Source organism: Pagrus major, chromosome 21 (assembly GCF_040436345.1).
Source record: "Pagrus major chromosome 21, Pma_NU_1.0".
Lineage (NCBI taxonomy): Eukaryota > Metazoa > Chordata > Actinopteri > Spariformes > Sparidae > Pagrus > Pagrus major.
The window spans coordinates 25,177,966-25,199,018 of NC_133235.1; the positions used below are offsets into that span (position 1 = coordinate 25,177,966).

Sequence of the window (21,053 nt, forward strand, 5' to 3'; positions counted from 1 at the left end):
ATGCACACGCGCACAGGCACATACTTTCTTACCAGAATAGCACGATGGAAAGATAAATATTGGTACCTCTGTGTCTGACTCAGCATGGCTATAATGAATATCAAGGGGGAGGGAGAGGAGGAAGCCGTTGACAGACACAGCTGTTAACACAACTGCGCAAACAAAACATCCTTGGACGAACTTCTCTAGTTCGCCGTAACTCGTGTAGGTACTGTGGTGTGACACGACAAAGGCTGTGATGATATTGATATTTCCACTGCAGAGATAAGATGTGCACGCTGGTTATTGAAGCCATTTTGAGGAAATACTGGTTTATTTATGTGCCAAATTATCATACGCTTGTGAGCAACTGTGATCAGAGCCTGTGATTCGTGGCAAATTGGTGTAGCAGAACTAACCACAGCTTAGCCTTAAATAGGCCAGATGTCAGGCTTGTTGTGGGACAGGTCTGGGCCAAACAGGGACTTGAGGAATTAACCAAAGCTTCACGTTAAATGGACAAGATGTGTGCCAGATAAAGGCCATAACGTATACTCACTCTACATGGGCATGTTGGCCCTTATGTGTGGGTCTGGGCCAAATGAAGGACAGAGGAATCAACCAGAGCTTCAGCTTACATGGGCCGTATGTCTGGCATGTCGTGGGCCAGATCTGGGCCAGAGCAAATAACCACATGTTTACCTTAAATCCTCCTTAACCTTAAATGAGATTTTGTAAGAATGGTGTTCATTCCTCGCGCAGAGATCCAGAGATTTAAATCTGTCCTCCATCTGTATTTGTGACAACGGGTGTCATGATGTGATGATGGTTGTTCATATGCTGCGTGGGGTGTTGATGATCTAATGAGAGTTTTGTGGAGCTGCTTCAGTGGGATGGAAACTGGGCGTGAGACAGAGACGGACACAATAGCTCTCGAACATGCTGTACAGAAAGCTAATTGTCATCACATTTCCTTCATTCTACCAGTATTTGTTGTTGTTGTTTCTTGAAGCCTGACAGGCCACAGCAGCATCCTTTACATGCACCTGACCTGCACACCTGACTCACGCTGTGCGTATGTGTGTGTGCCCCCAAGAGCTCCTCAGTTACACAGCAAGGGCAGATCAAATGGCATCGTCCGGGCTCTCTACCAACCACACACACTCTCCCTCTCTGTCTGTCTGTCTGTCCGTCCGTCTCGCTCTTTGACTCCCACACTTAGTCACCCCTGTTGCTCTCATCTCGCCCACTTTGTCTGACAGCTGCCCACCCTTCATGTGAGCGCTCCATCCATCGCTCTTGATCTCCAGACGTTCGCAGTGGCACCGTTGTGTTTTTTCGGCTGTTGTTTGACCCCGCTCGGGACGGAGCGGGACTTAAAATGCAGAAGTGCTGCAGCTTCCACCGTTGAGTGTTTCTCTTTGAGCAGAGAGCGAAGTGTAAAAGCACTCAAGCTCGCAGTTTTCACAAAATTATATGTGCCGCAAATGGTTGACCGCGGTATTGTACGAATCCTGGCAGGGAAGTTAACAAGGCATAAATAGTAATATTGAAAGGGATGTGGGTGGCTTTCAATAACTGTTAGTTCTGGCTAATAGGAGAGAAAAGATGGCTCTCTCCTCTCGCTGCCATTTACTAAGCCCCCGTTCCTGGTGCCTGTTGGTGTTTTGGATCTGAGAGAAGCTTTAGGCTCCATGCCACTGCAGAGAGGCAGATTCATACAATGGAGTCCTTCCAAAAGTCCTCCATCGCTCACACACACACACACACACACACACACATATACACACAGGCTCACACTCCATCAAACAGTCACACTGTCACGGGCACACGTTAATTATTCAGCCACTAATTATCTCGTATACCCGGTTACGTAACTGAGGTTGCTTTTGTGAGTGGAGGGAAGAAGAGAACTCATGAGGAGTAACTTGCCGGAAGAGCCGAGCTTTTCAAAGAAAATTTCATCTGGCCCCCGCTGCTGATGCAACTTCTGTGGAGCATCTGAAACTGCTCGAAAAAACACGGAAAATAAAGAAATATCTAAATCTGGTGAAGATGCAGAGATGAGGCTGTGCTCAGATCAGCTCGTGCACACCCAAACACCCTGAAACACGCCGCCATTCGTGTATTTAAATATTGCTTTGTCACTGTAAATGGATGCTAGCTGGTGATGGATGTGATTTTAAGACAGTGGGATGAGGAAAATGGATTTATTCTGTGTACTTCGGGTGACCGACGAGGCTGGGCGGTCATATCTCTCCCTCCTCTCCCTCTTTTACTTCCTCATCTGCTCCCCATTTTTCTCCCTTGTCATGCTTTAGTACTGTAGTCTGTCAACCCTTCGTTCTTTTTTCTGTCTTCTTCCCCCTTGCGTGACTTCTCTTTCACCCCCACTGTTCTTTAATTTTTATAACTCCTCGTGTCCCCTCTCTCCTCTGGTGTCTTATCTCCCTCACGTTCCTTCCACCTCTTACCTCCCCTCACTTCTCCCCATATCTGCTCCGCTCTCGCTCCTCCGTCCCAGTGTGAGGCCTAAACAAGCTGCGAGGCTGTTTTCAGTCAGCAAAACTCCTGAAAAATTGTGCATTTTAATCAGAAACTCAGCTTCGAGCAAACAAGCACTTCTCGAGCTCTTTTTTCATCCTTCTGTCACTGTCGGCGAACACAGAAGGAGTGCAACAACAGGAATATCTTCAAGGTGAGACTGTCGGAAAGTTATCTCCATAACTTTCTTTATATGCTCGCATGTGGTCGAATGCACTGTGATTCAAACTTCACCCCAAATTAAACGCACAGTATGTAATTTCTGCCACTTGGGCATTGGGATTATGGGAGTTGTTGTCCTCAGTGTTAAACAACCATCAATGCCGAAGGATAATCCATTCCTGTAAAGAAATGTTCACGGATGAGTTTAAAAGTTTTATTCATGTTATGTTTAGTCACGTTTGTCGACTTCCTGCCTCACTCTCCGACTCTCTCCTGGAAGTTACTGTGACAGGCAACCAAATGAAATGCACCGTTCCGTTCAATAAAATGTGGTTTCTCTGACTTTGAACTAGAGCCCAATCAATATATATCGACATTGGCCTCTCGCAGATAAATGAGTATTGGCATATATGTTGTCCGGCATGTGCAAATCCGAATACTCAAAACATGCGTTGGATAATTTATGATTATTAAATTCCAAGTTGATTCAGTAATTTTTGGTGCTCTGATGTCATTTTAGACAACAAAGTTTATTGTTATCCTGCCTCTGTTACATATCTGTGATACAGGTGTTTGAGGGATCAGTGCACAAAAAAAAGTGTGTATATCGGCCGATGTATCGACCAAATCTTTTACTTCCTAATATTGGTATCGCCATTGGCCCCAAATTTCAAGCATCGGTCGGGCTGCAGTTTGAACATGTTGGAAACATTTAGGATAATTATAAGTTCATAACCCAACAATAACCCTCTGGTTGTCTTTATAGCTTGTGTGAATGCCAGTAAGAGTAAAGAGTGCCGAGAGTAAAGTGAGGGAAGGTTGTCCACTAGTTAAATCGATTGCAAACGGTGTTGTTGTCTTGAAAAGATAAAAAGATATAAGTAAACAAAGGCTAAAATTGGTTAACTGGGTGGTCCTCCCAGGTCAAGTCTATGTGTGGGAAACACTACTCAGTTTCAGAGAATTTTGACTTTTCTTTCTCAAAAGAATAAAAAACAATTAAGCGATTATCGAAATAGTTTATGATTAATATTATAGTTGACAATTAATCAATTAATCATTGTAATCGAGTCCATATAGGTCAAGTGAATTAAAGGCCCGTCCATGTGCGTTTGTATGCGTCTGTGATTGTGTGTAAATGTCAGCAAATGCTTGTCGTATAATTAATCAGCTAACAGTGGACTCTAACTTAGAGGGGAGATTAAGAGATAATTGGTTAAAACAAGGCCCAGTGTGACGCTGTCTCCTGCCATCATCGTCACGGTGTGCACACGCAAACACGGACACGTGCCGGCTTCTGATAACCTGACACGACCAGTCGCGGTCAAAATTAATCACGCGTTGTGCACAAATCTTCAACGACATGAGCTTCATGTCTGCGTGCATAATAGAAAACTCTCCTGCATTTCGAGTTTTATATAAAGCAGCTAAATAGACGTAATCTTACTGTAAATGTCTGATCCTCTGTTTTGACAGATTCACACCTTATCCACACATTCAGCGGGGCACTGAACAAACACCTACACACAGCCACGTGATGAATGTGCATGCACACACACATTCACACTCGAAAACAAAGCCTCCACTTGAGCACTTTTCATATGTTGACATTTACTGTCATTGCAGCTGAACTTTGTGAGGCGTCACCGTGGCATCAGTTTACCTCGGGGCTAGCCCAGAGCCTGCGGGGTGGTGGTGGGTTTTGGTGTCGGTGGGGGCTGAGTGTTGTTGCTAGAGCACATGCGAACATCACCTTTCATCAGCGCTGGCCTCGCTCCCTCACCCTTAATGCGTCTAAACCGAGCTGGGATGCGAATGAATACCCAGCGTGCCTCTGACATCATGGAGTTTCCACTGCTGCGCTCGTCTCACCTCAGAGATATCAGCTTTGATATTTCACACCGCTGGCTCACTCGCAGGGGTTCCCCACCCACCACCCCTCCTGACCATAGATGGACGGTTTATGCGGAGGGAGGTCATCTGATGGCTCAAAGGTCAAATCTGCAAGTGTTCATGTTGAGTAAGAGTCGGGGGGAATCTTTTTGGTTTGAGGATTGGCTCCAAATTAGGATGCGAATGTTTAGTTTTGATGACATTTTTGAGCAGAGTATTTATGTAAATGCAGATTTTATGATGGAGGAGCGCTTTCTAGATGTGAAAACAAACTTTTGCAAACTTTTTATGTAATCATGAAAGTGCAGTGCTGAGTTTACACTGACTAATGCAGTCTCTCATGTAACACTACCCTATAGGCTTGTGCTATAAATGAGGCGAGCACCCATGTAGACAGCCAGCTCGATGATTTACTGTAGTGTTGAATGGGGTGTTCCTGGTGGAAAATCACAGAGACATCAGCAGGTGTCGGTTACACTCTTAAAACACAGATTTGATTCATAGGAGTTCCTCACTTCTATTTTTATGACGCGGACTTTATTGATTGAAAAATGAATAGCTTGAACCCTCAGTTGTAATTTCGGAAAATATCCTGCGGCGTTTCTCCTGGTAAACCAAGCGTGCGCGAGCAGCCGAGGAATGCTGCGTTATTCCACTGGATTACCCCAGAGGTTTCCTTCCCTGTGGTGCGTCTCCGCAGCTGCGAGAGTCACATGTTAGGCTTTTTTTTCCTGAATATCAAAGGGTTTGTCAGGTCAGCCGTGCAACCGGAGGCCATTGTTGCGACGTGCATCTCTGAGTGTGCGGAAAGGAAAACCACCTCCATGTTTGGTGCTAACAGCTGGTTTACGTCTTCGTCTATTTTCAATCTTTGTTTGTGCAGAATTTCCTGTATAAATGGACGCAGAGAGACAAACACGACGGGCTTGAACTAACAAACAGTTTACACATGTCACAAGCGGGATGACGGATGTCCGGCGCAGTTTGTTTTTGCCGATTTGTTATGAGTGGTACGATGCTTTTTAAGACCTGGACTCAGATTTTCCATGACACACACACACACACACACACACACACACACACATATGCACACTCACACAGCCAGCAGAATGAGGTGATATGACACCTCTAACTTTAGTCTCCCTCTCCGCCCGCTCTGGATAATCCAGTTAGGATGCGCTCTCTGGCTATCAGGAGGTTTTTAGCTTCCTGGCTTCCAACTGGAGGGAAAAACAGACTCCAGGCTCCAGACTGGCCTGGACTGGTATCCTGAATAAACCTTTATCACTTAAACACGTCATGCAAGCACTCCAGGATCTCCCCGCACACACATAAATGCACACTATCTGATCCCTTTCTTGGCAGTTACAATGAGCCCTAGGAAAATAAAAACACAGTGTTGTTTTGGTTAAACATCCTGACAGTCATAAAGCTTCATGTAAACTTGAAAGCAAATCTGCACGATACGATAAATGTCAATTTTCACATCACCATATCACTGCAACTCTAGTGTGTGTGCAGGTATGACGGTGAGGGTATGTGTGTCAGTGTGTGTATAAAGGTCAGAGGTTGCGGGGGCCACCGGCTGATGTCACAGACCCCCAAAACGAGTGTAGTGTCCTTGGTGACAGCCTGGCAACTATAATTGTCGTGACAACCCCTAGGAATGAGCTGTCATGTGACACCCCTTCCTTGGAGCCGAGTGCATGGAAAAAGAAAACACACACGCACACACACACACGGCTGTGTCAGCGGGGGGAAACCCTTTGGAAACAATGTCCGGCATGCTTGGGGATTTGAGAGGGGAGTGCAGCAAGTGAGTTAACCCACTCTGGAGAGCACCAAATCTGGGCATGAAACAAGGCCACGGACATGACTTTTTCGCCAATAAACTGACTAGTGGATGTAAATCATTAACATTGTTTCCTTAAAGGATGATGCCACCGTGTTTATGACCCATTTTGAGGCGGAAAGAATCTCCAGTGTGCCCATAACTCATATCTTGTTTGTCCGGTTGCCTCCTCCTCCGTACGAAATGTATTTTCCAAAGGCTGCTGCTTGCCTTTGGCACACGTGAAGTGAGATTAAAGTTATCTAAAATAACCTGTTGAGCCTGTGTAATTCAACCCCGACATATTCTCTCATATTCCAGCCATCCATAAAGAAAGCGTTCAACTATTTGAGTGTGACGAGCGGCGCTGACATATTTCCTCCCTTGTTTTGAAGCCAACGTCACGGGGAGAGCCATCAGGGGACGGCACGGCTCCAGGCCCTCTTGATGTCCGCAACACGCACGACACAACAACATACGCGTGCATGAGCAGCGAACGCACTGCACCACTGCTGGAGAGGATTTGGCACAGGGCTCTCTGGCTTTTAATATATCTGTGGCTGGTGTTTCTTCTCTCCTTGTCACCTTGAATCTGTTTTCATAGTTGCTATCACATCTGCTGGCTCTCGTTGTTCATGTATGTCTATACGTGTAAATTAATTCTCACTGTGAGTGACATAACATAAGGTTTCCGTGCATCCACACTTGGTTACAAATGTGTTGTTTGGTGCGTGAGGCCGCTAACTGAATCGCTCGCACGCGCACGGAGCTTTTGGAGGCTGGTAATTAGTCAAAGCAATAAGGTGATAACAAGCGCCAGCCACATGTTTGCAGCGGAGGTGTCACTGCCGACATGCTGCCGGAAGTCACAGCCCCACCTATCGCTTTGCTCCCTCTCCTCCCCAGCATCCAAGGCAGATACCCTTTAACACAGATGTACATGCACACACACAGACTTTATTAAGTAGAAGATAACAGGACCATTCCCCTGGCAAACACACACAAACTTTAACTGCAACAATATCTGCATCAAGGTAGTGTATATGACTCCCCCATGTCCTCCTCCTCCAGCTTCCTTCCCCTTTTTTCTTCTGCCTGTCTTCGCCACCCACTCCTCCTCCTGCATGGACACGATCCATGAGTCATCTGATCCTAAAGGTGAGATGCTGCATTCAGTAGATTATTTTCATCTCGTGTTGCCACATGAGAGGCTATCTTAACTTTTCTTTTGTCCTCTTTTATCTCCCTCCCTGGCTTTCATCCATCCGTCACCCGCTGACGAGCTACAAGTTGAAACCTTGTCGCTTGTGACGGCGTTTGTTCAGCGCGAGGTCTTCTCCTTCTGAACACACTTTGATATGGGCCGCATACGGTGCTCTGCCGTGGGAGTTTTCCATCTCTGCCTGCTCATCAGTCAGAGGAGAGGTCACAGCAGTGACAGTAGCGGTCTTTCTTGACATGATAATGATAAAAACAATCTTTTTTTTAATGTGGCACAACGTTGCGAAGTGCTTAACCAGATAAGGCAAAATGAGGAAGAGATAAGTAAAAACAATATCGACTAGAAAGGCACTCAGTAGAGTGCATACCTCTGCCAAGGCCCAGCAGTCCCCTTATTTGTACAGTGATAAGTACGAAAAAAATTCCTGAATACGTCTCTTAATGTGAATCCGCACCAAAAGGTAACAGGTTCTTTCTGGGCCGAGACCCATCCTCCATCCGAGTTTCATCAAAATCTGTTCAGTAGTTTTTGTGTAATCCTGCTGACAAACCAACCAAACAACCAACAAACAGACAAAGAGGTAATAAAACATTTATTAAACATTAAGTTTGCACAAAAAGAAGAGATTTAAAAGTGGTAAGGGACGTAGTGTGTCTGAGATCAGTAGGCAAAGAGTTGGATAATGTGGGGGCCCCGATAGTCCACCGGTCTGGGTTTGGACAAAAATTTAGAAAGTGGTTTTCACCATTTGTTGCAATGTACATCAGATGGCGTCATGACGTCATCATACTCCAACAAGGTAATCAGGTGGAAGACAAAAGTCTAAGCTTCTGACTGCAAAAAGAATGAATGTTCGAGCTATGACAGTTTTTATTTTAAACAGGTCGCCCGGAAGTGGTCCGTTTTCATAGCGTTAGCGCAAACTCAGCGCTTCATCTTATATTAACTGCGTTGTGCTGGTGTTGGGTTCAGACTTAAAAACAGAAAAATGCAGCCCGAGCCAAACTCTGACCAGCAGAGCTTCATGAGCTGGAAGAAACATCATAGGAATTCACTGTTTAATCATTGTTCTGCCAACACGTCTCAGTTTTCCTCCTCTCTCCATTCTCTTCCCTCAGGTTGTGGAAACAGCAGTTTGAGCGGCGACATGTACAACGCCGGCTACCGCTCCATCACCAACATAGACTACTCCTCAGTGTGCATCAGTACTATGAGTGCCAGGCACAGCGACTGTCCCGGCATGACCTGGCACGAGATGGACGTCCGCCAGCTCTCCTTCCCCGATGCGTCCTTCGATGTCGTTCTAGAGAAGGCCACGCTGGACGCCCTCATGGTGGAAGAGAAGGATCCATGGAGGTTGTCTCCTCACACCACCTGTTTCATTCACAAGGCGCTCACAGAGGTATCGTGGATTGAGATCTAAAGTTTTATTTGAATTTCTTGCCAAACTTGATTCAATTTTCCTCAAAACATATGTGCAGGACGACAGTTTATTTAACATAAGCCCACTTCTGTCTCCGCTGCTCAACTGCAATAAATAGTCCATAGTCTGATTCTCTTCTATATTACAGCAGTTGGAAGATGTTTTTTATTTTAATTTTTTATTTTTTTTTATTTTAGTTTTCTGACATGACAGTGATGAACATACTACACTGTAGATCTGCCCGGTTTAACTGCTCTGTCCTCTGTCAGCATTGTACCAGCCATAAGAGTCTTTACACGCCTACTGTATGATGATTTGAATGCTCTGCCACACTCAGCGTTGATCTGTAAATGATTTCTCTCTGACAGTGGAAATCGGTAATAGTGGCACTTTACTTTCCCACTCCATCTCCGCAGTCCATCAGTTGACTTACGTGACGTGGAGTGCCCTTCAGCTGCTGGCTGCGCCGCTAACCACCACTGTGTCAATGTGACAATGACAATGTTTTGGCCATTAGCCATGCTTGACCTTGACACACTAAGACAAGAGAAAACTGCTATCAACTGAAGTAGGTGACTGCCGAGCTCTGAATGGGGAAGAATTACTCATGGTGTACTCGCCGCAGCATGCGTAGCGCGGCTGAACGAGTGAGAATTCAAAGTTTAGTTTGTAATTGCAGGTTCAGTTTAGCCTCAAAACACAGGCTGAATATATAATTACAGTAACAGCAACAGTGGAAAAGGTCACAATGTGTGAATCATCTTAATGGAAGCAGGTAGAGGGGACTAAGTGCAACCAATGCTGATGGAAATGTTTTAAATTATACATAAATGAGAATATTATGAAGCTTTTCAGTTGAATATTCAACAGTGTAGTAGGCCACAAGCATAGTATTAGTGCTGATGACTTGGACTCGGCATTTAGTGTTGTTGAATTAGTCCTGAAAAAACTGCCAATTAACAAAACTGACGAAAAATTACAACAGTTTTGACAACAACATGCACGTGAGCGACCCAGATTTATAATCCAGCCGCTGGTTTCACTCTGGTGGACAGTTGGTGGTCGTGACGCAGAAATAAACAGAAGAATTGTAAACATTGAATATGTTCGTCTGCCCTCCAGGAATGTATTCATTCATCATGTTTTGTTGGGTCAGTCGGTTTTGTTCAAGTTCCTCCGAGTTAAAAATACAAATTAAATTGCCGTGTCAAGTATTTTTTAAATTGTCGCTCAAAAGATGCAAAATAAATTCATATAAAAAGTGTAAAAATGTGAAAAAAGCCCAGTTGTCCCCAACAACATCTTCTCCCACAAGCTAATTAATTGCACAAAGATATCGTACATTTCGCAGCGATTGATTTAATGTGAATTGGTACTCTGTAGTACCACTGTAATTCGGTCAGAACCCCTGTAAGTACTGAGTTCACAATCCAACCCTACACAAAATAGACAGGATTGCAGGATGCATTGCGTGCATGTCTTGCTTTGTTCATCCCTGAGAGAAGATGATGCCTGAGAATGTTATCAGACTGAAGTATTTAAAGGATCTTTCCTTCTCCTCAAATCAACTCGGACTCTAATGCCACAAGCTTAACCAGGGACAAGTTCACTCAAGAAGCAAACAACGGCATACATTGCGCTGTGTGTTGGCCAAGTTTTAAAGGACAGTGTCTGACAATACCAGCACACACACACACGTGCATCGAAAAAGTAGTCAGTGTCCTGGGTGTTTTCCTCCAGCAGAAGGAAGTATTAAAGGAAGGATCAGCGAGTGTGTTTGGGTGACAGATGGGAGGATTTGAATTCCCTTCCAGAAGAAGTGAAGCTGAACTCACGAAGCAGCCCCGACTGAGAGTTCGAGATGTTCGCACTCGTCGTCACCTGCTTCCCTTCGCACCATCTCTCCTTCTCACTTCTGCCTCTCGCTCCGTTTTTTCCCCCTTATTTCCACTTTAGTTTTTCTCACCTGCTCTCCGCTCAGGGCTGTGTGGAGAGACGGGAATGTGCGATTGTGTTCATGTTGTCATGCAATGTGCATCTTTATGTGTGCAAATACCGGTGTGTGTGTGTCTGTGTAATCAGAGAAGTCAATAGTCCTCTGCGCTGTTATATTTCTGCTCTCTCACTGTGGCTTGTTTGGGTACAGCAGTCACGATTCCACTTTGTGTGTGTGTATGTGGGTGGCGGGTTCATAGTCTACTTTAATTTCTCACAAAAAAACATTCTCACAAAAAGGGACAGACGGAGGGAGATGAGAAAAGGCGAGAAGGAAAGAAAGAAACGGCTCTGAAGAAGCAAGAAAAATGGCCTGAGATGTGGCGAGAAGGGAGGAGATCCCTGAAGAATCTTTTTACTGGACTCAACTAAGGAGGGAGAAAGAGGAGAGAGGGGGAAAGGGTAAAAAGAAGGGGAAGAAAAGAAAAGGAGCTAGAGACAGAAACCAAGACTGACAGGAAGCTAATGAGCAGTGCGCCAGTGTGAGACCGATGGGAGGAAGGTAGCAAAAGAGAGGGAGAAAGAGGGGAGGGAGCGCACTTTAATCTAAAATCTGCTTTGAGAGTGTTTCCTAACAAAGGCAAACACGTCGAGGTAAAAAAAACGAAAAAGAAATATTCTCGGGGACAATTAGCAGCCGATGCAAAGCAAATACATGTTTCGGCATGTGAAGATAACGAGGCAAAAAAAAAAACCTGCAGAGAACAAACAGATCAAATGCAGCAGAAATCAGGACACACACACTGTATCATGGTGCAATAGGTGTAACAACAAATACAGCTTTATTTTTGCTGCTACATGCACACACACACACACACGCACACACACAAAGTAAATCTCACAGTCGAGGCCGTTGTGCACTGAGGTGTGAAATTTATTTCACAGCCTGACATGCTCTGTGAATCACTCTTACTGTTGCTATGGAGACTCCTTCGTTGGATATCATCTCAGACTAACACTTTTAATTGCTAACCTTTAGTCCTGTTTAAAGAGGTAAAGACAAGTCCTTGAGAGAGGGACAAGCTGGTCTTTAGTGTTTTTCAGCCCCCGTTTGAAGAAGTCAATGAAAATCTTCGGTTTGACGTGATACTTTTTGGATGCACGTGGAGATTTTGTCTTTTTTTTTTTTTTTTTGTCCTTCACTGGACGGTCAAAGTGCAGCGTCAGCTGAAGAACAGCATCTCCAGAGTTTTTTCCTCTCAAGGGCACTGAAGTGGAGATTGTTGATAATGCAAGGTCTGAAATTTTAGCCAAGTTTACAAGTTGGTACGACTGCACAGTTTCAGTACATTAGTGAGAGAATCTTAACTGAGGCAAAGTCATTGTTATGTGCAGCAGACGGAGGAAAAGATTTAATACAGACAATTTAAAACTTTGTGAAAAAGAGAATTGTCTCTGTTTCATGTCGCCCAAATTTATTTCAGAAACTAAGAGCAGCTTTTTGTGTGTTTTGGAGGCTGTTATGTTGATATTTCGAGGGTTTCGTAACCCTGTCTGTAAAATGTGTGTGTGTGTGTGTGTGTGTGTGTGTGTGTAAAATTATGAAAAATGCTCATTACGACTTCCTCGAGCCCAGAGTGATGCCTTGAAATTGCTTCTTTTATTCAACCAGCAATCCAAAACCCAAAGACTCTTCGTTTATTATCATAAATGACAAAGGAAAGCAGCAGATCCTTACATTTCAGAAGCTGGAACCAGCAAATGTTTGATGAATTTTGCTTGAAAAAACGACTGAAACGATTAATCATTTATCAAAATACTAAGCAATTCACGTTCTTTCCATCGACTAATTGATTAATTGACTCGTCATTGCGGCCCCGTTCTTGTGCTACATTTTGAAAACTTGACTTTATCCGGCCCGTCTCACACAGTGTGGCATGGAACAAGAGCTTCAAGGCTCTATCAGTGGTCTGACAAGGACGTCACTAGATCATCACTTACATCATGTCATAGAAAAGGTGTAGCATCCTACATGCTCTCTTCACTTTCTAGTCCTGCTGCCATGAGTCTCTCAATCAAAACCAAACAAAAGATGTGAGTAGCATGGGATCACGGGGGTTGTCTTCATTGTTAAACAGCCACCATCGTTTATGAAAATCTACTGACGTGACTAAAGCCACAACTTAACAAAATATGACAAAGGTCCACTAATTTTTAGACATTTTAATACAGAAATGTGAAGAGTGTGAGACAGACTGGAGATGAGGGTGAACCCCCCGCCTCTGCAGGGCTAACGTATTGGAAAACATATGACTGTGAACCTGCACACCCGTCATGGTGGAGCGGCCCACGTCATGACATCATCCTGAGACATTCATTGGCATTGATTGGTTGTCTCTGGCTCCTGCTGTGGAGAGTTCTCCCCTTGCTCCATTACCGGGAAGCTTGGACGCCTGCCGGGAAGACGGCCCCGGGGGAACATTCATCTCATTACACACATGTAGATGGCACAGCAGCCACGCACACACCCATGAGCTTTAGTCTCATTTCCTCGAGTTTGTGAAATGTATTCTTTTAGAGCTCAAATTACGCCGAACACTCGGTGTATATGTGTGTCTGTTTTTCTGTCTGTGTCTTGATGTCGGCATGTTTTCATTGCTGTTTGAACCTTTTGTGCCAGGATAAACTGGATTACACCGATCCACTTTATTGTCTCTCTCCTTCTCTCGCTTTTCACACTCTCCCTGTGCTGTCACACCCCGCTGGAAAATGAAGAGCAATTTGTAGGTTTCAGCTTAAATTCTTGACTTTTTTTTTTTTTTTTCAACCACAGAAGGGGTTTGGAGTTTCAGCCAATTTCAGAATTTAGCATGCATGTGTTATATTCTTCTGTATATTTAGTTCAACACTTTATGTATGAAACTTTGCATTGTCAACGATTGGCCTCAGTAACATAAAGGGTGTTATATGTGACAGATTTTTGATTATCAGAACAGGACTTTTTTACTTTGTGGGCTCTTTTTTCGCAAAAATCCAAAATGAGCTAGTTTAAACTACCCACCCTACCCCAGGGTTTAGTGCATTTACGTCCCGGGGTAGGGTCTCTTGATTCTTGTTGGGATGGAGTGTTAGGGCTACGTGGTCCACCAAACTGGTTTTCAGAGGCACACTTCAAACCAAGGGCCGTCTCAATGCATTACTGTCCTTTTCTTTATAACAAGCATAAACCAATCGCTGCTAATTTGCTGCCACCTGAGCTAACTTGCTAGCTGGCTAACATTATATTGTTACTGCTGATTTGTGCAAGACAATCCAGCATTTTGACGTATTTCAATGTTGCCTTCCCCAAATTTATGGCAGGTGAAGCCCAAAATTTAACTAACATCCACCAACAAGTTGCTGCACTTGGTACCACTCCTCTAGTGTCAGTGCAGACCGGCAGGGCAGGAGCACGGGTCGCTAATGTTAGCCTATAAAGCACCGCTAGTGGCCAGGTACTGTAATGAAGCAGTGTTCTTGATTGATAGCGTGAAGTTGTGAGTGAATGCTCTTCTATCTCTGTGTGATAAATGGCAAATAGCGTTGTGAGGATACCAGGATTGCCAAAGTAACACAAGAGAAATCACCACAGCTGAAGACGTCATATTGAAATGCCCAGTCATGTCTGTTTATATAAACATCATCAACAACTACTGATGACGTGCGAGGGTCTTGAAGGGTTGTCCCATTTCATAGGGAGAGATTTCCAATAATTATTATAGTTTGAGTTTGTGCTGTAGTTATTTCCTGTTTTATTTTGAAGTTCTGCCCTAATGTGTAATGGTTTGCTTTTCACTTCCTCCCTTTGTCCTTTTCTCACCTTTTTTCCCTCTTCCAGCTCTTCATTGTTTTAAATAGTGCTGCTAAACCAAAGTCATATGTTGCAACTGCTGAATATCCAGAGGGATATTGTGTGCTCTGATGAAGGCCACTCGCCTGAAACATTAGCATGTAGTTTCTCTCTGTGTGTGAAAACTTCTGTCTTAGTGAGTAAAAATTAATTTGGAGGTCTCTGTAGGTCTATAAAGGTTTGTGAAGGAAGAAGTTGTCCTAGCAGCCACACTGATGGAGTCGATGAGTCATTAAACTTTAAACCAGATTAATGCTGAAAGCAGCTGAGGCATATTCTTTTTTACATCACCGCTTGTGTGTTTGTGTTTATCTCAAAGCCTCGTGAGCCCACATATTTTTCATGCATACATGCTGTTTAATTTGTGTGTGTGCGTATCCCGAACTGCAGATTTGCAGATGTGTGTCTGTATTCTTGACTATGCATATGCTTCTTTGCATTATTGCCATCCATGTATGCTTTTTACGTATATCCCTATATTCTGTGCACATACCTTTGTGGTTGGTGTGTGTGTGTGTGTGTGTGTGTGTGTGTGTGTGTGTGTGTGTGTGTGTGTGTGTGTGTGTGTGTGTGTGTGTGAGTGAGGGGGCTGGCCCGATGAACCCTCTCCTCCTCGGCTGCAGCAGTGGGAAAGTAGAGCAGTGGAGCACACGTGAGGGAGAGGGATCGTGGGTGATTGCGATTCTGGTTGCGCATGTGTAGAGATGTGAGGACGGGATCAAAGACGGGAGTGTGCGAGTCTATTTGTGTTTGCTTGCTGAGCATCTTTTTATTAATTAATTTATGCGCGGCGCTTGTCAGTCCATACGCTTCTGTGTGGGCGCACATGCAAGCAGCTGTATCTATACGAGTCATATACACATGTGATTTTTCTTGTGTAGTGTGTGCGAGTGAGGGTGCGTCAGGGGACGGACGGCTGAGCCGAAGCCCTCCGAGCTCTCTGGAGATTTTCACACCGGTCAGGCATGAGTCTCTGCACGTGCTCAGCCATACATACACTCAGCACTCACATTGGCAGATGGCCTGCTCCTCACGCACAAATACACCAATCCCAACACAAAAACAACACATACATGCGCTGTATAACATATTTATTTGATGCTATATGAAGTGAAGGGTATTTGCATATAGGAAATTTTTTTTTTTCCTTTTGCTAATGAAGAATTTAGTGAGGAAAAATGGATACAAGAAACAAACACAGATGCACAGTTTCCTTATTTACTTCCATCCCTTTGTGCACATTTCCCACATATTCCCTCTTGTCTTTTGTCCCAGTTTCAACCCGAGTCCTCTCCGCGCTGTTCACCTCACGCTCACTCTATCTGTGGACACTTCTGCTAATCCAGCATTAAGGTTTGTCCCAGCTGTGAATAGGGAAGCCCCCGGAGCCAGACGCAATCCCTCTGTTCGCTTTTACACATACACACACACACACTCTCCCTCCCTCCCCTTCACACACACACACACACACACACACACACACGCACACACACAAGCACACACACACTGACAAAGACCATTTCAAGTTTACAAAACTGTCCACACGGATATGTGGTGTTCTTTAATGTGCTGACACAGGATGGCAGATGCAAGTTAAACATGAGTCATTGACTACATGCTTTGATGCATGCATCCACACACACTTTGTACACACACACACACACACACACACACACACACACACAGTGGTTGCCTCAATCCTCTAGCTCTCTGTCATGTCATCTGTGCACCTGACTGCAGTATGACTGTGGGAAAAATGTGCGACCAGATTTTTTTCCCCCCACTTCTTCACAACATGTACAATATAATCTGTATCCAGGACAGAGATTATAATGTACAGGGACTGCCCTTAGTGGTGTGTGTGTGTGTGAGAGAGAGAGCTATAAGCAGAGAGAGGGAGAGAATTAGATTATGATGGTACATACGTGCACATTACTGAGGGATAAAGTTGGAAGAGAAAAGCAAGGGAGGGGAATTGGACATCGACAACATGATACAAACTTAAGAGGAAAGTGAGGAAAATGGCTGTGCAGGCTGGTCGAAATATCTTTTAAATTAAATAATAAAAGTTATTTCCCCACGATGTGAAATGAAATATATTTCACACACACACGATGTAAAGAAAACTTTGACTGAAAGTCATAAAAAGGCATAAGAAAACACACCTGCAGCACTGCAAAGGGGGGCAAGCCCAAATCAAGTAAACATGGGAGGTGTTCACGCGCACACACACACACTCTCCTGCCCAGCTAGCCGTTGCCTAGGCGACTGGCATCGACTACAGAGCACTGTTCCTATGGAAACAACGGATGCCTAAAGGAGGAAGATGATTAATTGGAAATGGAGAATATAGGAGAGAGGGATGAGGAAGACCAGAGACGAGGGACAGGACGGAGGATAATGAGGGAGAGAGGAAGTGAGGCTCGCTCACAAAAACACACACACTTAAGGAAATAAATGATCATGAAGGTGTGTTATAGTTTTTCCTCTGTGCTGTTTGTCTATCGGGTAGAATGAGACGAGCGCAACCTGCTCAGGAGGAAAAAGACGAGGGGGGAAATCCATATTTAGAGAGGATGTGTGGAAAAATCAATGTAGGCCACAGTGAAGTGCAGTGGAGTACACACCTTGAAGAGGGTTAGTAGACTAAACAAATCTCCCAGGAGTGTGTGTGTGACTGTGTGTGTGTGAGGATGTTTTTATAATCCTGAGCCCATCGCACCTTAACACTGTGTTCTCTTGAACTGGATGTTGACACAAGTCTTCGTCTCTTTTCGATCAAGTTCGCCACAACTTGGATATTTTATCCATCAGCTATCTTTTTCACTTCCTCTGCTCCGAACACATGGCTGTCAACACATCGGAAAACGTGTTAATTAGTGAGCCTTAAGCCGGGCTCAGACTACACGGGTTTTAAAATCTTAGCCGATTTTGAAATCGGGTTGCATCACACACACAAGGAGAAACTTTACAGATGTTCTCTCTAATCTCAGACACGCACTCGCTACGAGATTTTCGACTAATTGAGCGTCACACACTACGAGCTGTTATTAAGACTATTGTGCAACAGAAAGCAATACGCCACCTGATGTCGCATGATCTCAAGGGAGGCAAATATGAACAAAATGGAGACCGGCGTGGTGCGACAAATTGCTGTAGTAATGCTTTGCAGTGAGAGAAAAAAGAAAGGTAGAAGGATAAGGAGTCTGGATGAGTGAATGGTCAGGAGATGTGGTTATCTCTTCTTCGGCAAGAAACTGTCAGTTTTAATATCTGTCAACTAGGGAAGTCAAGACTTCGAAAATAGATTGTAATTGATATTTCAGAGATCCTTTATTGATTTCTTTGAGAAGAGGGATTACTCCCAGAGACAACAATTGATTTGCTTGGGAAGATGGTTTACTCGGGGGAGATTTAAGAAAGCAAACTGACTGTCTATTATTATCTTTTATTGTTTATTGTCTAATCCCTCTGTGATCTTTATTCTCCACAATCTTTGTTTGTGGCGAACACTGTTTGGACTGGCCGAACCATAACCTGTCACACTGCTGTCGTAAAATACATCTATCTTTTTTAAAGACGATTTGAAACCAACGATCTGTTGATCTTAACACATCCAGATGTCAGTCTAATAATAGCACAGCTGTCAGTGCTGAAAATTCGTAATGTCGTATCATAACCCGAAAGTAAACAGTAGTGTGCTGGCTTACGAGTGTTTACCGATGCTTGGCAGCACTGTCAATGACACCGTCTCCTTGTGTCTCTCTCATAGACTATTGCTGTGTCCCTTGAAGGGTACTGATGTAATCATCTAGATTTTAACTCCTAAGCTGAGCTACTGCACACTAACTTGCTGATATACAGTTATTGAAATGGTTTTGAACCCCTAAATATCACACATGTCTGAAATTACCGGGTCGGGCCCTGATGAGTCTGTGAGCAGTTCAGGAGGCTTAAAACTGATTGTCAGGAGGGGAGAAACGGGGATAAATTGGCCCAAAAGCCTGTTGCTGGTACTACAGGCGAGCTGTTTCCTCATGTTTCCAGGTCTCTGTGCTAAGCTAAGCTAAGCTAAGCTGACAAACGCTGGACTTCCCCTCATATTCATGGACAGGCGTGAGTTTGGTGTCGATTTCCTCATCTAACTCAGCAAGAAAGCAGTTTTTCACAAAGTTTTAACATTGCATGCTTCCAAAAGGTACAAACTATTGCTCTTACAGTCCATCCATAGACATATTTTGTTGTTTTCATGCCTTTTGTTTCATAAACTGCAGAAATAGAAAGAAAAAGGAAAGATAAAGGCGTTAGGATTCATTATTATTCCTGTGTTAAAGAAGTCTTAAAAACAGTTGCACACATACTGTAAACATGCACAAATGAGTGTCTATGCAATCACACTTTTCTATTAACATTTCTATTTTACAGCCAGGCCCTTAAACACAAACTGCCCACACTGTAAAGCTTTGAATCTGTTATTTTTCTATTATTCATAGCAGCTGCACCGTTCCTCGGTTTGGCTGCAGCGTCTGGAAGCTTCCTCGATGGAATGCACTCTCCCTTTTCCTTTTTCTGCCTTCGTCCCTATCTTTCCTCTCTCTTTTGTTCTCCGATCACAGAATGTTAGAAACCAGGAGAATCGATAGAGACGCTTTTCTCTCATTAAGGCCTTTCAAAGTCGGAGAGGAGGGAGGCAGGGAGGGAGGCAGGGAATGCTTTGTGTTTATTTGTTGCTGTCTCGTTCTCATGGTGAAAGTTATCGTTCGAGTCGAGGGAGTTTAGGAGGTCGGATCCATGTTGAATTCCTTTCAGTCGACACCCGTCATCATCATCATCATCATCATCATGTTTGTCTCTAATTACACGTGACCGACAATGGATCCTTTCATGCAATGCACATTAAAAGATCAAAAACGCAAGCAAACATGCAGGCTTACGTTCACGAGAGTGCTATTAATCTCTGACGTAACGCTCTGTACATTATGTGTGTGTTTGCATATCTGGAGAATCTGAGAGGCGTTATCGTGCATTATGCAAAACACCTGTTGTTTGTGTGTCTGTGCGTGCATGTGTTTGAAAGACAGAACATTCAAGTGTGTGTGTGTGTGTGTGTGTGTGTGTGTGTGTGTGTGTGTGTGTGTGTGTGTGTGTGTTTAAGGTGTTCCTGGACAGATAGGACTCATCCAACTGTGAAAACAGTCTTCTTCCACACAGCAAATCAATCAAGCCTGCAGCTGGGTCACTTTCTCTCCTCTGCTGCACTCTATTTTTCCCGCCTCTCCTCCGCCTGAACCTTTCGCCGTGCACCCAAAGCCCGGCCCGGGTCGATTGCCGAGCCTTGTGATCCTCCATTTTCCCGCACTCCTGTCCCACAGCGGACACACAGGAGAATCATAAGAAACATATTTTTTATGTGCTGGCAGATGTCCATGCAACATAATGCCGGTTCCATCTCAAGTGACCAAAATGACCCTCTCTCTTTTTGAGCTAATGGACCAGAGCAGACAGCTAAGGTAACAGCTATTTGCCACTTTAGAGGAGCGATGGAAGCAGGGAGAGGGCGCTGATTTAGACTCTTGAGGCTCGACCCTCTCGCCAGAAATAGACCTGAATCCTGCAGGTACAAACAGATCATGTAACTCATCAATTGTCAGCTGCGGAGTCCTTTTGGCTGATAAAGAAAGAGACCTTGGAGCAGGCGCTCCGCAGACTCTGATTGTTAGTTATACAAGGGTGTTTTTTTTTCTCAGCACACACATTAAATAACATTTTCTTTAGGTTATGTGCAGTCGTGGAGTTGATGTAGGTTCAGATTTTGCTCCAGGGTGACTTTATTTAGACCTTCCAGAAGAGGTTTTTTTATATTTAAAAGCGATGTGGAACAGTTTAGTACAGTGTGTTCATGAAGTGAAGGAGAAAATGATAGAAGATAAATAATGGCCAAGATATCCTGACTTTGAATCTTAATGTAGGTGAAGCTCCACAACAGCTGAATGCTACACCTTCCATCCAGATGCAACTCGATGGCATTTTTCCCTCCCTGCCTGGTAAAGTCCTACATCTTTCACTCTGAGACTACACATCCTTCAGAACGACAGAAGATATTAGTGGTAGTAAAACAATTTTGGCAACTCCTTCAAAGATCCCCTGGCAAATCTTAAGACTGACATCATTGTGA

The 21,053-nt window shown here is 44.1% G+C and overlaps 1 protein-coding gene across 3 annotated transcripts in view; it reads left to right on the plus strand.

Annotated features, from left to right (window-relative positions):
• ece2a (endothelin converting enzyme 2a) overlaps window positions 1-21,053 on the plus strand; it is a 77,154-nt gene that overhangs the window by 32,748 nt on the left and 23,353 nt on the right. For all 3 annotated transcript variants that reach the window (XM_073491463.1, XM_073491466.1, XM_073491464.1), the window contains exon 3: window positions 8,750-9,033. In XM_073491463.1, coding sequence (XP_073347564.1) covers window positions 8,750-9,033 — 284 coding nt within the window. The remainder of the gene's footprint in view (window positions 1-8,749; window positions 9,034-21,053) is intronic.